Source organism: Schistosoma mansoni, chromosome 5, assembly GCF_000237925.1.
Source record: "Schistosoma mansoni strain Puerto Rico chromosome 5, complete genome".
Taxonomy (NCBI): Eukaryota; Metazoa; Platyhelminthes; class Trematoda; order Strigeidida; family Schistosomatidae; genus Schistosoma; species Schistosoma mansoni.
In genome coordinates, this window is record NC_031499.1 from 6,466,786 (window position 1) to 6,483,094 (window position 16,309).

Genomic DNA, 16,309 nt, shown 5'->3' on the forward strand with positions numbered 1-16,309 from the left:
ACCCCAACCCAATCTCAACCCAAACGCCCATGCTCATTCTATTACGTACGCTCACACTCTCACTCCTACTCCTCAATAACGAGATCTCGCTCTCGCTAAAACAAAAAGCAAACCTTTACCATTACCATTACCATTACCATTACCATTACCATTACCATTACCATTACCATTACCATTACTATTACTATTACTATTACTATTACTACCTTTATCATATAGTAGTTTTATTTGAAATATCTTCTCATTAAATTTTTATTTGTTATTTCTCTAGACCATCGCCGACTATTCGTGATTTAATTGTTTGGATTGATTTCATTCAAACCGCTGTTACAACACAAAATGTGATAAATTCATCTAATCGGTTAAATTTATTCAGTGCTTGTATCCATGGTGCATGTTTGGTATTTTTGGATGTAATTGACCATGTTTTGCCTAACAGAAATGTTAATGGTATGTTTGCATTTTCTTATTGTCTACGCGAGATCTCATTATTGATTAATTGGTGTGAAATTATGTGCGTAAATCAACAAACAAGAATGGGCTTTTTTGTTCAGATTGAATAGTGGATTGCTTGAAACGCAAAATGAGCGTTTCGTCCTACTTTGGACTCGTCAGCTAGATGTGTTTGCATCTTGTTGATGTTCACATTGGGACTCGAACTCAGTACTTTTCTCCCTCGAAACGTTTACTTACTGATCTGTAGTGTATTTTAAACCGGAAAAAACACTCATTCTCTTTTCTAATGTTAGCCAAAATCCGACTTCATTAAAACGTGTTTAATTGTCAGTTTTTACACAATCGGCTCTAAGTTCACATATGTCGAAACAGGCCGTCCATATACAGTTCTTGCCACTAATAATAAAAGAATGCGAGTGCCCATAGATAAGAAATTTAGATTCTTCTCCAAAGTGTTTGTTGGGATGATCCTGCAAATTACTCGCAATAGATAAGACAATCTCAGGAAACATTAAGAAGCATTTTATCCAATCAGCGTTTGATTAGAAGTTTTGCTAGAAACATCACTAAAGTGAAAAGTCATATGAAGAGGTTCTGATCAGTTGATTAGTACACTGCTACTATGTTTAGTAGTATTTTAGAATTTTCAGTAAAACCCAAAAACTTCTAAAATACTATAAAAACCCTGTATTTTCTGTACATAAATGAACCTTTGGAGTAAAGTGCTTCCCGCATATTTTGTGCCTTTTCTCTCGTGTTCAAGTCGCTGTGTAGTTCTAGCTTGGAGGTACAAGACTAGCTTAGGATCGGAATATAGCGTTCAATCAGTAAGACGTATCAGTGTTCCACTACATAAACTAAATCAATGTATTGCTACACACATTGTGAGCTCACTAACGTTATTTATTTATCATTTATTTAAGTACATAAGCATTGGTAGAATTAGGCACCGAATGCGTGTGCGTCACATAAATCATTCGATATGTGTGAAGCTGGAACACTGCTCGTGCGCCCAAACTGAAACAGGTGATTTTCTTAAGGGGTTGCAATCTAGGCCACTGAACCAAAGGTCTAATCTACAAGGCAGGGGGGCAACGTCAGGAGATGAAGTCTCATAATAGCTAGTGACCTTCGATAGGTTCATACGTTGTTCGTTTTCTCAGGCACCTGGAGTCGATGTGCACCATTATTTAGAATTTTGGTTTTCCAACTCTCCCCTAGATGGATTCTTCATATCCATCAACCCGGTTTCCGCGTTAGCCGTTCGAATTTCGTCCTTTCAGTTTCGTAAAAACACCGATGAGAGAAGTTGTTGAGTAGGACTTCCATGGGAGTGGCTGTATACGCATGAGAGAGCATTTAGAGAGGGAGAAATGATTCTTCTCACTCTCGACCTTATCAGGGCATTTGGTACTCTAAACAAGTAATGATCATCTTAGTAACTCGCTTCACTAGTGAATTAGTATTATAAAAATGTTATTCTGTAAGAAATTACAGTATCTGATTGAATATATTTCGCCACTAAAAATTGTCTATTGTGACTCTTGCAGTAATGTGAAGTCTCAACCATGTAGCATCGATTATTACGCACATTCAAAGGGTGACTAATGTCCCAAGTACTTTGTATTTAAGTTAATTATTATTTTGTCACAGGACAAAATGTATTAGTTTGATATTTTCCTCATTATCAAGTCTGTCTTTGAGTTGAACTATACAGTCAATTTAAAATTTTTACAGATCATTCCTTAAAATATCTTCTATGAAATTACTCTCGTTTCAGTGTAAGACACACGCTCAAAATCGTTTGCAATGGCGAGGGTCCATCCACTCTTTGCGTTCTCCCAAATTCTAATCTGAATTCTTCATGTCTCTGTCTTTTTTCTCTTTTCAAATTCATTTCTCTGGATTATACTCCTTGCATAACATCTTCAAACCCTAATGTTTTACATAATGCTTATACTCTTACTACCTCTACCACTATGTAATTTGAATCGAAGACTGCATCTCTGCGTTGATGTGGTATGTCAAGTCGAACTGATGTACGTACGTACGAAGTTCTACGTTGTGAGTGACTGACTGAGTGATACTTCGTGTTTCTTCTAGATTGGTTCACGCTAGTCTTTCGTTTAATTATTAAATCTTATACATGTATATATTACACTCTGACATCCTTTATGTTGGATTAAAAAAACACCCCATACTACATGAAAACAGTTGTCATGACTCTCTCGCAAACATTTCAGTCTTAATCAATATTACATGATATAATTTTATGAGGAAGTAGTGGGTCAACACGTTTATTTTTGGTATTATGTGCCGACTAATTCTGTTCCAAGTATCCATCCATGTTGTATCGGTTTGTTTTCATTTATAGAACAAATAGATGATAATAATTTCCAATCAACAGCTGTACATTTCTTAATTGATCAATTATATTCAATGGATAAAGATATTTTGTTCAAACAAATTCAATTATCCATTCCAAACTCTAGTGATGAGATGTATGCTAGTTTTGCTAGTGAACTAAATGAGAAATTTGTATCAACAAAGAACAATGAATTATTTGGTTGTGAACCATTTTTCATATCTACAGGTATGTGTATTTCATATTGTAACCCAGTGTGTAACTCCTATGTTCGTATATTCTAACATCGTTTGAAATACTAGTTATCTTAAGATAACATCTTACTGCCGCCATACCTCAGTACAGTCAGCAGTAAGACTACTCCATCGAATCTTGAGCTGCTGTTTTTGGCCTTACCGTTCTCCAATTAACTTGCCTAGCAAGATACGGTCCAAATGAACGAATATTTCAGCCATTATAATCATTCGGGTGATCACCGTAAGCAGTGTTTATCATCTCGTCAAGTTGGAAGCTATCATTGGATTCAAACCTGTGATCCACTGATTGAAAGTCAAACTCTGAGATCAATAAGTTACCTCTCATACATCTATGTTTATAGACTGAACATTCACATTCCTTTCGTCACATCTCTAGTGAAGTCGATTAATAAAGCTCTTCATATTTACTACTGTATTATAGCATCTATTGATTAGCTATGCAGATGTTTATGTCAGTAGTCATTTAAAGTATCTTCGAATAAGTGTTCTACGTGTCTGTTGCAATTCTCTTCCTTTCAATCTTTGATAGTAAATATTAATGTTTTTGTGGAAACTTTCAAATAGTAATAATAATATTGTTACTATATTGTTGTTTCGTTTATCTCAGGTCCATTTATAGATTCCCTAACAAATACCAACTTTATTTTTGATGCACCCACGCCTTCATCCAATCTAAAGCGTTTACTTAGAGCTATGCAACTACCTTCTAGAGCTCTCCTTCTAGAAGGTAGTCCAGGTGTTGGTAAAACCACTCTTGTCTTAGCTTTAGCTAAAGCATCTGGTCATAAAGTGATACGTATAAATTTATCCGAAGCAACTGTAAGTAGTTTCAACTAATTTGTTTTTGATATTGCACTCTCATTTCTATTTCCTGTTTCCACTCGTGCGAATGCTGATCGATATCGCATGTTGTATTGCCCGATCAGAATTCCGTCTATCGATTCATTCACCTATGGTTCTAGTTCACCTGATAACCTTTGAAGCATCGATTTATACATCGATCAATGCATGTCAACTATCATGTCACCATTTAACGTTCGTCTAGCTCCTTCTAACACAGTAGTCAATCAGAAGTCCGGGTTAAGAAACAAATTAGTGATTTATTTCATTCGATCTAATCATTACTCAAAACTCATACAATAGTGCACATTGGCTCCAGGATCTTGAGGAAACGAGCGACATATGAACCTATTGTTGTTCACCGCTTACCATTGAACTGCATCTCCTTACTTTGCTCCATTTTCTTGTGGATTAGACCTTTGGATCAGAGGCTTGGGGTGTAGCCCCCCTAAGGAAACTACCTGCTTCGGTTTGGGTACGCGAACAGTACTCCCATCTTAACACATATAGAATGGTTTATGTGACTCATACATGTTTGGTGCCTCCTTGTGCCAATGTTTATGTGCTTAAATGAAAAAAAATAAATAATAACATACAATGATATACTTGAAATGCTTGCTCTCTGCCACTTATAGTATAAATTTGTTCAAAGCATACTTTCTTATTAATTAGAAATGACTAAGGAATAGTAAAGCATACAGTTAAGCTTACAATAAAACGAATATACAATACTGCAGTTATGTAATAGTTATACAATAGAATTATTGGTGGTAATAATCCGAAAAGTAATCCCATTAGTTTCAACTTTCTCAATTATTGTACCTCTATAACAGTTTTAATATGAGAGAAATCCCTATAACTTTCTGCATAGTGTTTACCATTAATATTGTGTTTCTTTACAATAGTTGTTAAGCATATGCTCGTTAATTTTACCTACCAACCCAGTGATACGATAAAATACAAGAGTGCCAGCTGACTTGAATGTAGTTTTGAATAAAAGACAGTGTCAGTCTATGAAGTTATACCATTTCCTTGTTGTGAACCTTTGAGAGATTTTAATTTTCCTTGTTTAATGTACGCTAAACAATCTATGTTATTCCAAGCGGTACATTTTTTAGTGTATAAAATACGTATTATTTATTTTGGTAAATATTGGTGTTTACATCTACATTCTTTACTCTGCTGTCTGTTTCATCCACAATGAACCTCATCACACTTTTACTTATTCTAATTCAGGAAGTTAGTGACTTATTCGGGTGTGATTTACCAGTGGAAGGTGCTGAAGCTGGTGTCTTTGCATGGAAATCTGGTCCATTTCTACAAGGTCTATGTGAAGGTCATTGGATTATATTAGATGAAGTACATACAATGCTTTTTTTTAATGTTATTTCGTTTAAGAAGATAGTATGCACATTAATTTATCACTGATTACTTTAACTAATTAGACCTTAATGTCTAATGAATTCCTTAGATAAAACCATCGTATCGTGAATAGTTTAGGAGAATCAACATCACAATGGACGTTGTTTACTGTTCATAGCATATGAATTAAACTCATAAATACTTCGCCTTCATGATATTTGAAACTCCAACTCTGATCAGTAAGATTATATGATCTAGTTCAATAATCGAGTCCCATTGCTACTACTCAACCCTCAAAATACTACTACCAATAATAATAATAGTGATAATGAAATATACCTGTCAGCTGGTGTGGTAGACAATAATATTGCGAATCGAATGGTTTATGAAAATATTTGTGAATGCCTAACTCTTGTCTCGAGGCGTTAATCAATATCACAAGCTAAACTCACCAATCAAGATTTTGATCACAATCTTATATTCCGCACTTAACATTTCTCCTTTAGCCCGGTACCATAAAATTAGCCAATTGTACATCCATCTGATGTCCATATTTAAACTTGTGGTGACACAAGCCAAGTTTCTACCGATCCACTATCAGCAGTTTTTTCTCTGTTTTCATTATGGGATTGTGGAGATTGTTGAATTACATTGAAACTATGAGTTGACCCAAGCCAGAGCACCATTAAAAACCTGGAAGCACCAGACAGTCTTTTCGTCCTAGTATGAGACTTTTCAGCAGTGCGCATCTACGGTACTGCACGCGGAATTGAGACAAATGATTCTTGGAGTTTTTGTGCTAAACTGTGATCAGTAGATTTCAACCGTTTCAAGTGTAAAGCAGTTACCTATAAAAAAATTTTGCACTGTATCATGGATTAGTTAAAGCAAGGTATTAACATCGTTGAATGCCGGCTTAGTGGTCTAGAGGTTGAGTGTTGGCCCACGAGCCAGTAGTATTGTGTAAAAGAAAGATTGCATATAAGGATATGATACAGGGAGAAGAAAAGATATGAAGCAATTTTAATCTCATAGTTTAAGGGAAGACAGGGAGTGTATACACCTGCACCATTGTGATCGATTCTGAGCCATGTCACTCAGAGTCTCCAACCATTAGTTACGTTTATCACATGGACCCCAACCAAATAGGTCTGCATATACCAACATGGCTGTGTGCTGTGTGTGTTAGTCACTTGAACAGGAATAGAAGAACTTTGATCGGACTACCATTTACTTCACCGATTCAGATCGAATCCTTTTTAATCACTGAATATTATGTTCCTATATGAATACTTTCAAATAATAGATCTGTATGTATATATATATATTTCTGTTTGTTTTATTTTTACATAGATGAATTTAGCATCTCAATCTGTATTAGAATCTTTGAATGCATGTTTAGATCATCGGGGTGAAGTTTTTATACCTGAATTAAATAATACATTCAAAATTAATTCATATGCAACACGTTTATTCGCATGTCAAAATCCATTACGTGAAGGTGGTGGTCGTAAAGGGTTGCCACGTTCGTTTTTGAATCGTTTCACTCAAGTTAGTGTAATATATTCATAATATTTATTGTTTTTTGATAATAAATTAACTAATGGACTGAAATTTATCATTTTGATAGTTGAAATCATGAGTCAATTGAAGCTAGACCACCATGCTCACTAGTGACTGACTTCAAGATACATATCCTGGAGTTCTAGTGTGAAGCAGTGACCAGTGGAGTTCAACCACGTCTGTTGTGAGATAACAGCTCACTGAAGACAATTGGTGAATGGTCGCTCAAAATCGTGGACTGGTTGAAGTTAGACATTAACACTGTAAGATGCTGGCTAAGTGGTCTATCGGTTAAGTGCTCTGGCGCGAGACTGGTAGGTCCTGGGTTCGAGTCTCGCGAGTGCGGGATCGTGGTTGCGCACTGCTGAGGAGTCCCGTAATAGGACGTAACGGCCATCTAGTGCTTCCAGGTTTTCGATGGTGGTCTAGCTTCAATTGACTCATCATTTCAACTATGAAAATACTGAAATCTCCACAAAACCCATTCCGGAATTTATCAGTCTTTCATCTTAGTTAAGTTTTTTTTTCGCTCAGCTATTTTCACAATATACATGCAAATTCAGGGTAGTCAACGTAATTTAATGGTGAAATCAACGATCTACACCAAGCTGTATTCAGAATAAATATCTACTTACCAGTGACTACTTTTCAACAAGTAATTCTTAGAATTCTGTTAGCAATCTGTAACCAGTAGACTTCAATTCCGTCAGACATGAAAAAGTTACCTATCAATTGGATTGAACGATACATATTTGCTCAACATTACGAATTGACTGGAGTTATAAACTATTTGATTACAACTTGGTAGTTTAAAGTTTATGGATTTTCCATGAGACCGCAGACTACTGGAATCAGTCTGCAATAGGATCATTAATATATTTTTGTCAAATGTGTGTAGTTATCGTACTCCATTGAACTGAAGAATTCCTTCACACGATTTTCTCCACATCATAATCACTTTATATATCTTAAAACAGACAATTCGGAAACCAATTGCTCAGTCCTTAACATGTTAGATTTTCAAACACTAAGTTTTGGGTACGAATCTGTTTCATGTTTGAGCAACATGATTGAGTGTAGTACTATAGTGTGGGTTACTTATATCCACATAAATAGTATATGGTAATGGTCAGGCATAGAATGTATTTTACTAGAACATTGATAAGGAAAGAACCGAAACGAAACGCAATTGGTATAAAAATACATTAACAATGAAATCAGAGAAGATGGACTGATATTTGCCGAAGGAATAGTCGAGATTGAAACGATTGATTATTTACTGTATAGTTGTCAGATTTTAGTGATATAGTCTGTAAATTTCATGGCAAATACATTCGATTGCCCCCACTTGTCTTCTTGTTCACTACAGTACTAGCTACACACCTAAAGGTGTAGCGCGAATCCAGCGACATGAATCTGTAAATCGGTTGATAGAAAGTTACGAAAATGGAAAAGAGTTACAAAAACAAATTCTAGATAATTTTATACAGAAGACAAATAGCGCAAACGTGCTTATCACAAAATTGGCATAAAATACATTCAACAACCTTAAGTTATGTACAATCAGTAATAAGTAGTTAGAAGATGGGATGCATCAATGATTTTAGTATTGGGTTATTAAAGAATGTGCAATTCTTTTGAATTCGTTTCAAAATGTACCACTTTCCTTTCTGATTTATTCCATTCTTTCTCTCTCTCTCTCTCCATCGCTACTGTTATCATGTTCATTTTAAAGGTTTATATGAAGCCATTGAGTAAATCAGATCAAGAATTTATTCTTATACAATTATATCCTGATATACCTAAGAACTATATTCATTTAATGGTGACCTTTAATGATATGGTGAGTTCAAGAAACTAATGTATTTTATGTTTGTTGTTACGATTAATGCTAATGTGTGTTACATATGTGTCTAATCTTCACTTGCCTGGACATGTGATATATGCCGGAGTAAATTAACTTTGAAGAAAGTTAGTAAGATCCAAATAAAGACATGGCATTAGTCTTTGAAGTCATTAACTGTTAGTCTAAGCCTTATTGTTACTTATTTGATCACTTACACCTTTTACCCTTCATGGAGGATCATAGGCCAATCACCAGCTTTCCCCATCAAACTCTGTCCTGGGCAATCCTTTTCATGTCTGCTTCCAATTCTCGATGAAGTGTGTCCTTTGATTTTCTTTTTTTCCCGTTTACCTTCAGGATTCCAAGTTAGCCTTATTGTTGGATGCACATAATGGTACAGATAAATCCAAGATTTATCTTCTCCTAGAAATCAGTTCCTAGTATTCTTCCATACATGTACTTTATCATTCCTTTCTTTCTCTCCAAGCATGTCCTCATTGTTTTTATCTCATCACAAGCAACATTACAGTTATTTCGAGTACTTTGCTGTTTGTACTTCAAATTCTATCACTTTACGTTGATATATTATGGAAATTTGGGATCACACTCAGTTTTACTATCCCTTGTATCTATGACGACAGACAGACTGACTGAAAAACGTATATGTTTATGTATCGGTGCTTTTGATTGATTTTTCCTTGTTCCGTTCAATTATGGTGTTATCAATAAGACTTATGCATTACACTTACCCATTTAGGTAAATGAACAAATCAATATTAAACATGAATTTGGAAATCAAGGTGGACCATGGGAGTTTAATTTACGTGATTTAACTCGTTGGTGTGATCTTATCATTAAAGGAAAAGTAAGTATTTCATCAGTACATTTTGTTTAATGTATGTTTGAATATCTCATGTATATAAGTTATTGTTATGTATTAATTAGAATATGAAGTTTGATTTGCCTAGACTTGAGAAATTGGTAACGTGGTTTTTAATCTCGTAGGGAGCATCAATGTCCTAAAGAATCCACTTATATTTTGTTAACGAGTGTCAACTAGCTCGGAACTTTATTTTATTTAGACACATAAGCATTGGTACAAATAGGTGCCACACTTCGTCATTTGATTTGTGTGAGGGCTAAGATACTTCTCAGGTGCCCGAATCGAAGAAGGTGGTTTACTTAAGGGCTACACCCCCTGGCTTTTGACTCAAAGTTCCAATCCACAAGGCAGTGAAGCAACGTTAGAAGATGCAGTCCCATGAGAGCTTGTCATCAACATTAGGTTCTATACGCCATTTGTTTTCTCAGAATCCCGGAGCTCATGTATACTACTGGTTTGGAATTGTGGTTTCACAACTCTCCCCTAGATGGATCCTCCATAATCACAGACTCGTTTTCCGCGTCTGCCATTCGTATTTCGTCTCCTCAATTTCGTAAAGGACACCTCAGACGAGAAGGTAGTTAGTAGAACTTCCATGGGAGTGGCTGTCTACGTGTGGCCATATGAAAGCATTTCTAGAGGGAGAGTGGACTCTTCCCTTCATCGGCCGTACCAGGACATTTCAGGAATAGCTCGGAACTTAGATCAAGTAGGGTTTTTTTTCATTACTTCTAACCACTTCTTATCAGTAATTCATTTGTCAACTGGTAGATTTTTTACTGTTTATATACATATTTCTGTGTTAATTTGTTTTTTTTTGTTTTGTATCATTAGGATTTTGAAGGTTTCAATCCTGGTTTATATGTTCATCTGTTGTATACAAATCGTATGCGGACTGCCCAAGATAAGCAAAAGGTATTTCCACTGTTTAATTCAATTTATTTCGCAAAATCGCAGTCTATCTTTCATCACTTCAGTTATTTGTGGGTTTCCATACAAAAAGTGTATTTTCTTATATTCAAATAGAAACAAATAATTCTATACAGTTGAGATCATGAGTCATTGGAAGCTAGACCACCATCGAAAACGTGGAAGCACTGGACGGCTGTTTAGTCTTATAGTAGAACTCCTCGGCCGTCCAGTGCTTCCAAGTTTTTCATGGTGGTCTAGCTTCAATTGACTTATGATCTCAACTATACAAAGTTACTAAAGTCTCCACAAAACCCCCCTCTCAGAAATAATTAAATTTGAACATGTTGGGAATGATTTACGGTTCATGTGAATGATTACTTCAATTTTACATGAAGTAGGCTCGTATAATGTTTTTGTCACTTTGAAAGACTGTGGAACCTTCAAAATTAAATAATCTGGACTTCAAAGATCATTATATCATCCAATTAAATAGGTCTATTTTCACTCTGTTTTAATGTAATGTAGATCGTGATTTTTAATTTTAATCGAGTCATGGAAGCCTAATCAGTATGTGTTTTATAGAAATGATTCTCGAAAATTCTTCTACTCTAGTTTGTTCATAGTGTTGTAGTTATAAACTCCGCTTGCAGCTCATCTAGGGTTACTGCTTGTCCCAAGCTCGAGTAAAGGAGGAGGGTCGGGGATGGGGTTAGCAACACCATTCCATAAAAAACCAACATGCTAAAAAGCGCTAACCAGAATAAACAATTCAAACCATTTAACCACTTCTTTATGAGGAGTATCGGGCGTAAGTCGCCATTATAAGTCGGTAATGATTCACCCTGGTGGTCAACATGCCTACATGAAATTCTTCAATCTGAACACATGGTTTTCAGCGAAGAGGGGGGTTATAAGTCGACGACAATTCAGTAATTCTTTATTAATCTTTTCAAAATATTGTTTTGGACAATTCTAGATGGTTGATTTATGGACTGTTGTCTGTAATACAATATTGAATATGCCAGAAATGTTCTATTATGAACCATATGGTGATATTCGCCTTTTTAATGAATCATCTTTGCAATGTGGATTGGCTCATTTCACATGTTATTCAATAAATTATTCAATCTGTAATGAATTTGAATATTTGATTATAATGGATCATCATCGAAGTATTCTGGAGAGTTTTTTAAAAGTTATAGAAATGGGTTGGATGGTAATGCTGAATGGTTCCCCTGGATGTGGTAGGTTTGATATTAGTTTTTTAACTGTTTAGTGGGATAATTCTTGAAAACATCTCTGTTATCAATCTGAAAGACTACTGTAGTGTTATGATAAAATTACAAGAATGGAAGGTAACAAAGCTGACCAAGAACCCACCCCTGAGATCCTAGCTAAATATTTCGACCATTTACAAAGTCACATAATATTGACTACTACTCATTGATCCATCACCAGAAATATTTCGTAGCTCGAACGTCTAAATACCGTTGCAGGTTGTGAAGTGAGTTCGGATGCCACAACAGTGAATATCAGTTCCCTCAAGTTTTTAGATGTACTTTGTTGATGAACAGCAAATAGCATGAAGTCTAAATAAGGCAGAGTTTATTGTCCAACATCTCATCATAGTACGCACTACATTGAGCCATTCAATTTAGTGAATATAATACATCTTGATTGATAGAATCCAATGTATACTAACAACTAGGTATACATGATATTTGATAATAATACTTAGTTATGAAGTAAAGTTACAAAGCATCTGACTGTTTTTATGAACATGTATTAAGGAATTAAACTTGAGTTATCTGCATAAAAACTATCAATGGTATACTATGCAACTGGTTTATTTGGTAGTTAACCACAAATGAGTTCTCGCAACTGAAAGCCAATTTACTTACATGTTTGTACCCGTTATAACACAACACTTCTTAAGTATCAAAACGGAAGTTGGACTTAATAGTTTGAAATAAATTGATCATTGAGAACACTGTGTAAACTTCGATTCAGCCTGTTTACTGTGTATTTCCGATAAACTTGTGTGTGGATAGCTGTATTGCAGAAATTGACCACACCGTAAAAATGTAGTTGTGTTATATCGTGCGCGTGCGTTCCCAGTTAATATATATGACGTGATGATGCCACTGATTGGAGAGCAGCGATATACAGAGATGATACATGGAAACCGTAAGAGCAGCCTACAGTACTTGTCGGTCCTGTTTCAATTGATAGACATCTAATTGTTAAACTGTTATGATGTCAGCAGTTACAATTCACATTTAAGGCCTTCTTTTCATTAACTATGTTATCAAAGACTTGTATTGGAGAATTTGATAAATAAGCTTGATTTGTGGGGGAGTTAAATGGATTAATAAGGTCTTAGTCGATAAATGAAATAATGCAACGCTACAATGTAGTCAGGGGATGGCTAATAACAAGATTGAACTTTTGATGCAAACCGATAAATGAACTGATATTAAAGTCCAGAACCTGTAGGCAAAAGAACAGTCATTTTTCTCCAGTAAATTAGCATACTCTCGTGCTAAATATAAACTATAAGGTGAATATAATCATTGTGCATGATTGGAGAGCATCCGCTTTGTTAATTATTCATTTATCAATCGTGAATGCTCACTGCTGTGGAGTCCCATGTTACGACTAAACGGCCTTCCAGTGCAGCCAGGTTTTCAATGATGGTCTATCTATTTAAAATCTGTCTACTATTGGCTTTGATGCTTGCTCATCATATCACTTCCTTCAATAACTAATATTTGAGCGAAAAATTTCTTTCGATAACCACACAGTCTAATTCACGCCATTTTATGTCATTGGTGTTGATTAATTCCTCAAATATCGATTCTCTCATTTTTACTTTGTTGTGTGTGTAATGTTAAGTTGGAATTCTGAACTTCGCAACTTTGCTGTTTCAAAATCGGTTGATTTTACTCCAGCACATGCTTTTCTTATTGTTATTTGAACACATAAATATTGGTACAAAGGGGCACCAGATATATATGCGCCAAACAAATCTCATTGATTTGTGTGAGGGCTGTGATACTGTCCAGGTGTCCAAACTGAAGCAAGTGGTTTTCTAAGGGGGCCACATCCCGAGCCTTTGACCTAAATGTCTGATCTACAAGGCAGTGGAGCATCGTGAGGAGATTCAGTCCCATGGTAGTCGGTGACCAACAATTGATTCATACGCCATTTGTTCCCTCAGGATACTGAAGCCTATGTTCACCATCGGTTTGGAATCAGGGTTTTCCAACTCCCCTATGCGGACTCGCCGTGATCACCAACCCGGTTAAGGCGCCGGACATTCGCTTTTCGTCTTCCCAATTTGGTAAACAACACCGGTGCCACGAGAAGGCAATGAGTAGGACTTCCCTGTCAGAGGCTATATACGCGTGGCCATGTGAGAGCATTTGGAGACGGAGAGCGGACTCTCCCCACTCTCGACCGTACAGGGCATTTAGGAGCTATCAATATCACTTCACAGAAGTTAACATTTTTAATATTTAATTATTCTGGCTTTGAATTTACTGGTTATTTATCTACTTATTTATTACATTGAATTTTTTTAAAAAAAATAGGCAAACGTACTTTAGCTCACATAGCATCAATTCTTCTTGGTCAAACTCTGGTAACTATGTGTTTATCACCGACATCGGATACAATTGAATTACTTGGTTCATTAGAACAACGTGAATCAGGAGGTTTATTCGAATGGATCGATAGTCCATTAGTCAAAGGAATTATTAATGGTTATTGGGTACTAATTGAAAATGCACAATTATGCAGGTAACTACTGTTATGGATTAGCTAACTAATAAACTAATATAAACAATTTTCTTAAAAGCTGTAATAGAACTGGTAATTCAACACTTAGCTCTTGTTGTTTAAACAATTTTTAGTCTCCAAATGATTTATTACATTCTACTCTCGAACAAAAGACAAGAAATGGGAGGTGTGAAAAGAAGCCATACTTTCAAGGGTAGTTTAAAGTACAGAAGACAAAGGCCTTCATGGGCCTATATATGACCTTAAATTATTTCCCACTGGATGCACTGTCCAATTAAGATCAGTTGAGATCTTTACACTTCGTTGTCATCAAGCTCCTCCTTCGGTAGCTAATCAGAAGACTCAGATATGCAGCAGGTTGATTGTTTATTGTATCCAATTCAATTTTGAATCAAAACCTATACTATAATATAGAGAAAAGTCTTGACCATATATGAACACAATTAGGAAATTACATTAAGGGGATAATTACCCCATAAGTAGAAGAGAATGGAGTAATACATCCATATCAAATATAGCCCTGTAAGGTCGATTGGTAGTATATTGTTGCGTTATTAGATTGATTTTTACTATTATGTACAGTACTCTTTAATGAATTATTGATTTTGTTTCTTTTTAACAAACTAGTCCTTCAGTATTAGATCGTCTAAATAGTCTTCTTGAACCAAATGGTGAACTTTTACTTAGTGAACGTGGTTTAGATGCAAATGGTAAACTTGTTACATTGAAAGCACATCCTAATTTCCGTTTAATTTTAACTGTGGATGAATTTGTTGGAGTTGGAGCCAATTGTTCAACTGGAATTTCTCGTGCAATGCGTAATCGAGGTTTAGAAATCACTTTCACTGAACCAGTAAGTTTAATAGATTGTTTTGTAATGTTCTAATGTAAATTAAAGTAACATGTATTTTATTTGAACTGCAAAGGACCTTCTGTGGAATCGATTAGTTGATCACAGTAGTGACCAATAGCGAGTCTAGTCCTCCCTAGTGCTAATTGAATTCTAGCGATCAAGTTTGTTGATTTGTTATTTCTTAAAATAGATGATTATGTAATAATAGGTTTACGTGTTGTATCTGACGTATCTGTCAGCTACCCAGTTAGTTGACTGAGTAGAACTTTTTAATGGTGTGGTATTATTCTTTTTTAAGTTTCATTCTTTGGGGTTTTCATGTTCTATTATACAGCATCAACAGCATTATGAAAATACACTCATTAGTGGGTATGAATGATCAACATAAAATAGGTAGGGTGTGATATTGAACGGTTGATCTCAGAAAACGGGTATACTACTATGAGATTAGACTTTAGTTGTATTTATCATGCGTTACCACAGCAAAGGAAGCCTCAGAGTCTAGGTTTTGGTCTGTAATTATGAAGGGATGCATACTATAAATAAAATTCTATTTCGTGTCATTAATGTTACGTCCAGGGGCGCAATGAATCACTTCTGTATTCTATGAAATGTATACTATAACTAATCATTCTTTGGATATTTATTTCTTAACGTTTAGTTTTCTAACCGTTCTTATCCTAGTTTTATCGATCATGTTACATAGTGTGTTTATTAGGCTATGATATTATTCAAAATTACCATGTTGTTTGTTTGATCTTTCGAGGTGTGAGATAGTATAAATTACGTTTAATGTTAGCCTTGTTGAGGACTATGTCATCATTTACAATTCAAACACTGGATCTTTTTGTTTTGCAATAAATTTTCCCAAAGAATACTGTACTTCATTGTTACGTCCTTGATCTGTCTACCCACTTTCGTGTCGAGGATAACTTGTCTAATGTGGATTAAGATCTTGACACGATAGGCTGACTGGCTTAAACCTTGAGGCTAGTATGCGTCGGATCGAAATGGGAGTAGAGAGACGACGACTATTCTATCCCTGATTAGCTGACAAGCACAGGCGAGAGAACACTACTCTCTTTATTCCAAGTTCCGATCTGGTACCCGATTTCAGATTAGTTATAAAAAGATACATGAATTAATAGATGACTAACCTGACCACAACGTA

At 35.4% G+C, this 16,309-nt stretch overlaps 1 protein-coding gene across 1 annotated transcript in view; it reads left to right on the forward strand.

Annotated features, from left to right (window-relative positions):
* Smp_143650 (putative midasin (midas-containing protein)) overlaps positions 1-16,309 on the forward strand; it is a gene marked incomplete at both ends in the record, with an annotated part of 50,582 nt that overhangs the window by 31,039 nt on the left and 3,234 nt on the right. The window contains 11 exons of the mRNA XM_018797752.1: positions 272-502; positions 2,949-3,049; positions 3,686-3,897; positions 5,155-5,277; positions 6,634-6,831; positions 8,579-8,686; positions 9,447-9,554; positions 10,407-10,548; positions 11,510-11,728; positions 14,078-14,285; positions 14,913-15,138. Coding sequence (XP_018652763.1) covers positions 272-502; positions 2,949-3,049; positions 3,686-3,897; positions 5,155-5,277; positions 6,634-6,831; positions 8,579-8,686; positions 9,447-9,554; positions 10,407-10,548; positions 11,510-11,728; positions 14,078-14,285; positions 14,913-15,138 — 1,876 coding nt within the window. The remainder of the gene's footprint in view (positions 1-271; positions 503-2,948; positions 3,050-3,685; positions 3,898-5,154; positions 5,278-6,633; positions 6,832-8,578; positions 8,687-9,446; positions 9,555-10,406; positions 10,549-11,509; positions 11,729-14,077; positions 14,286-14,912; positions 15,139-16,309) is intronic.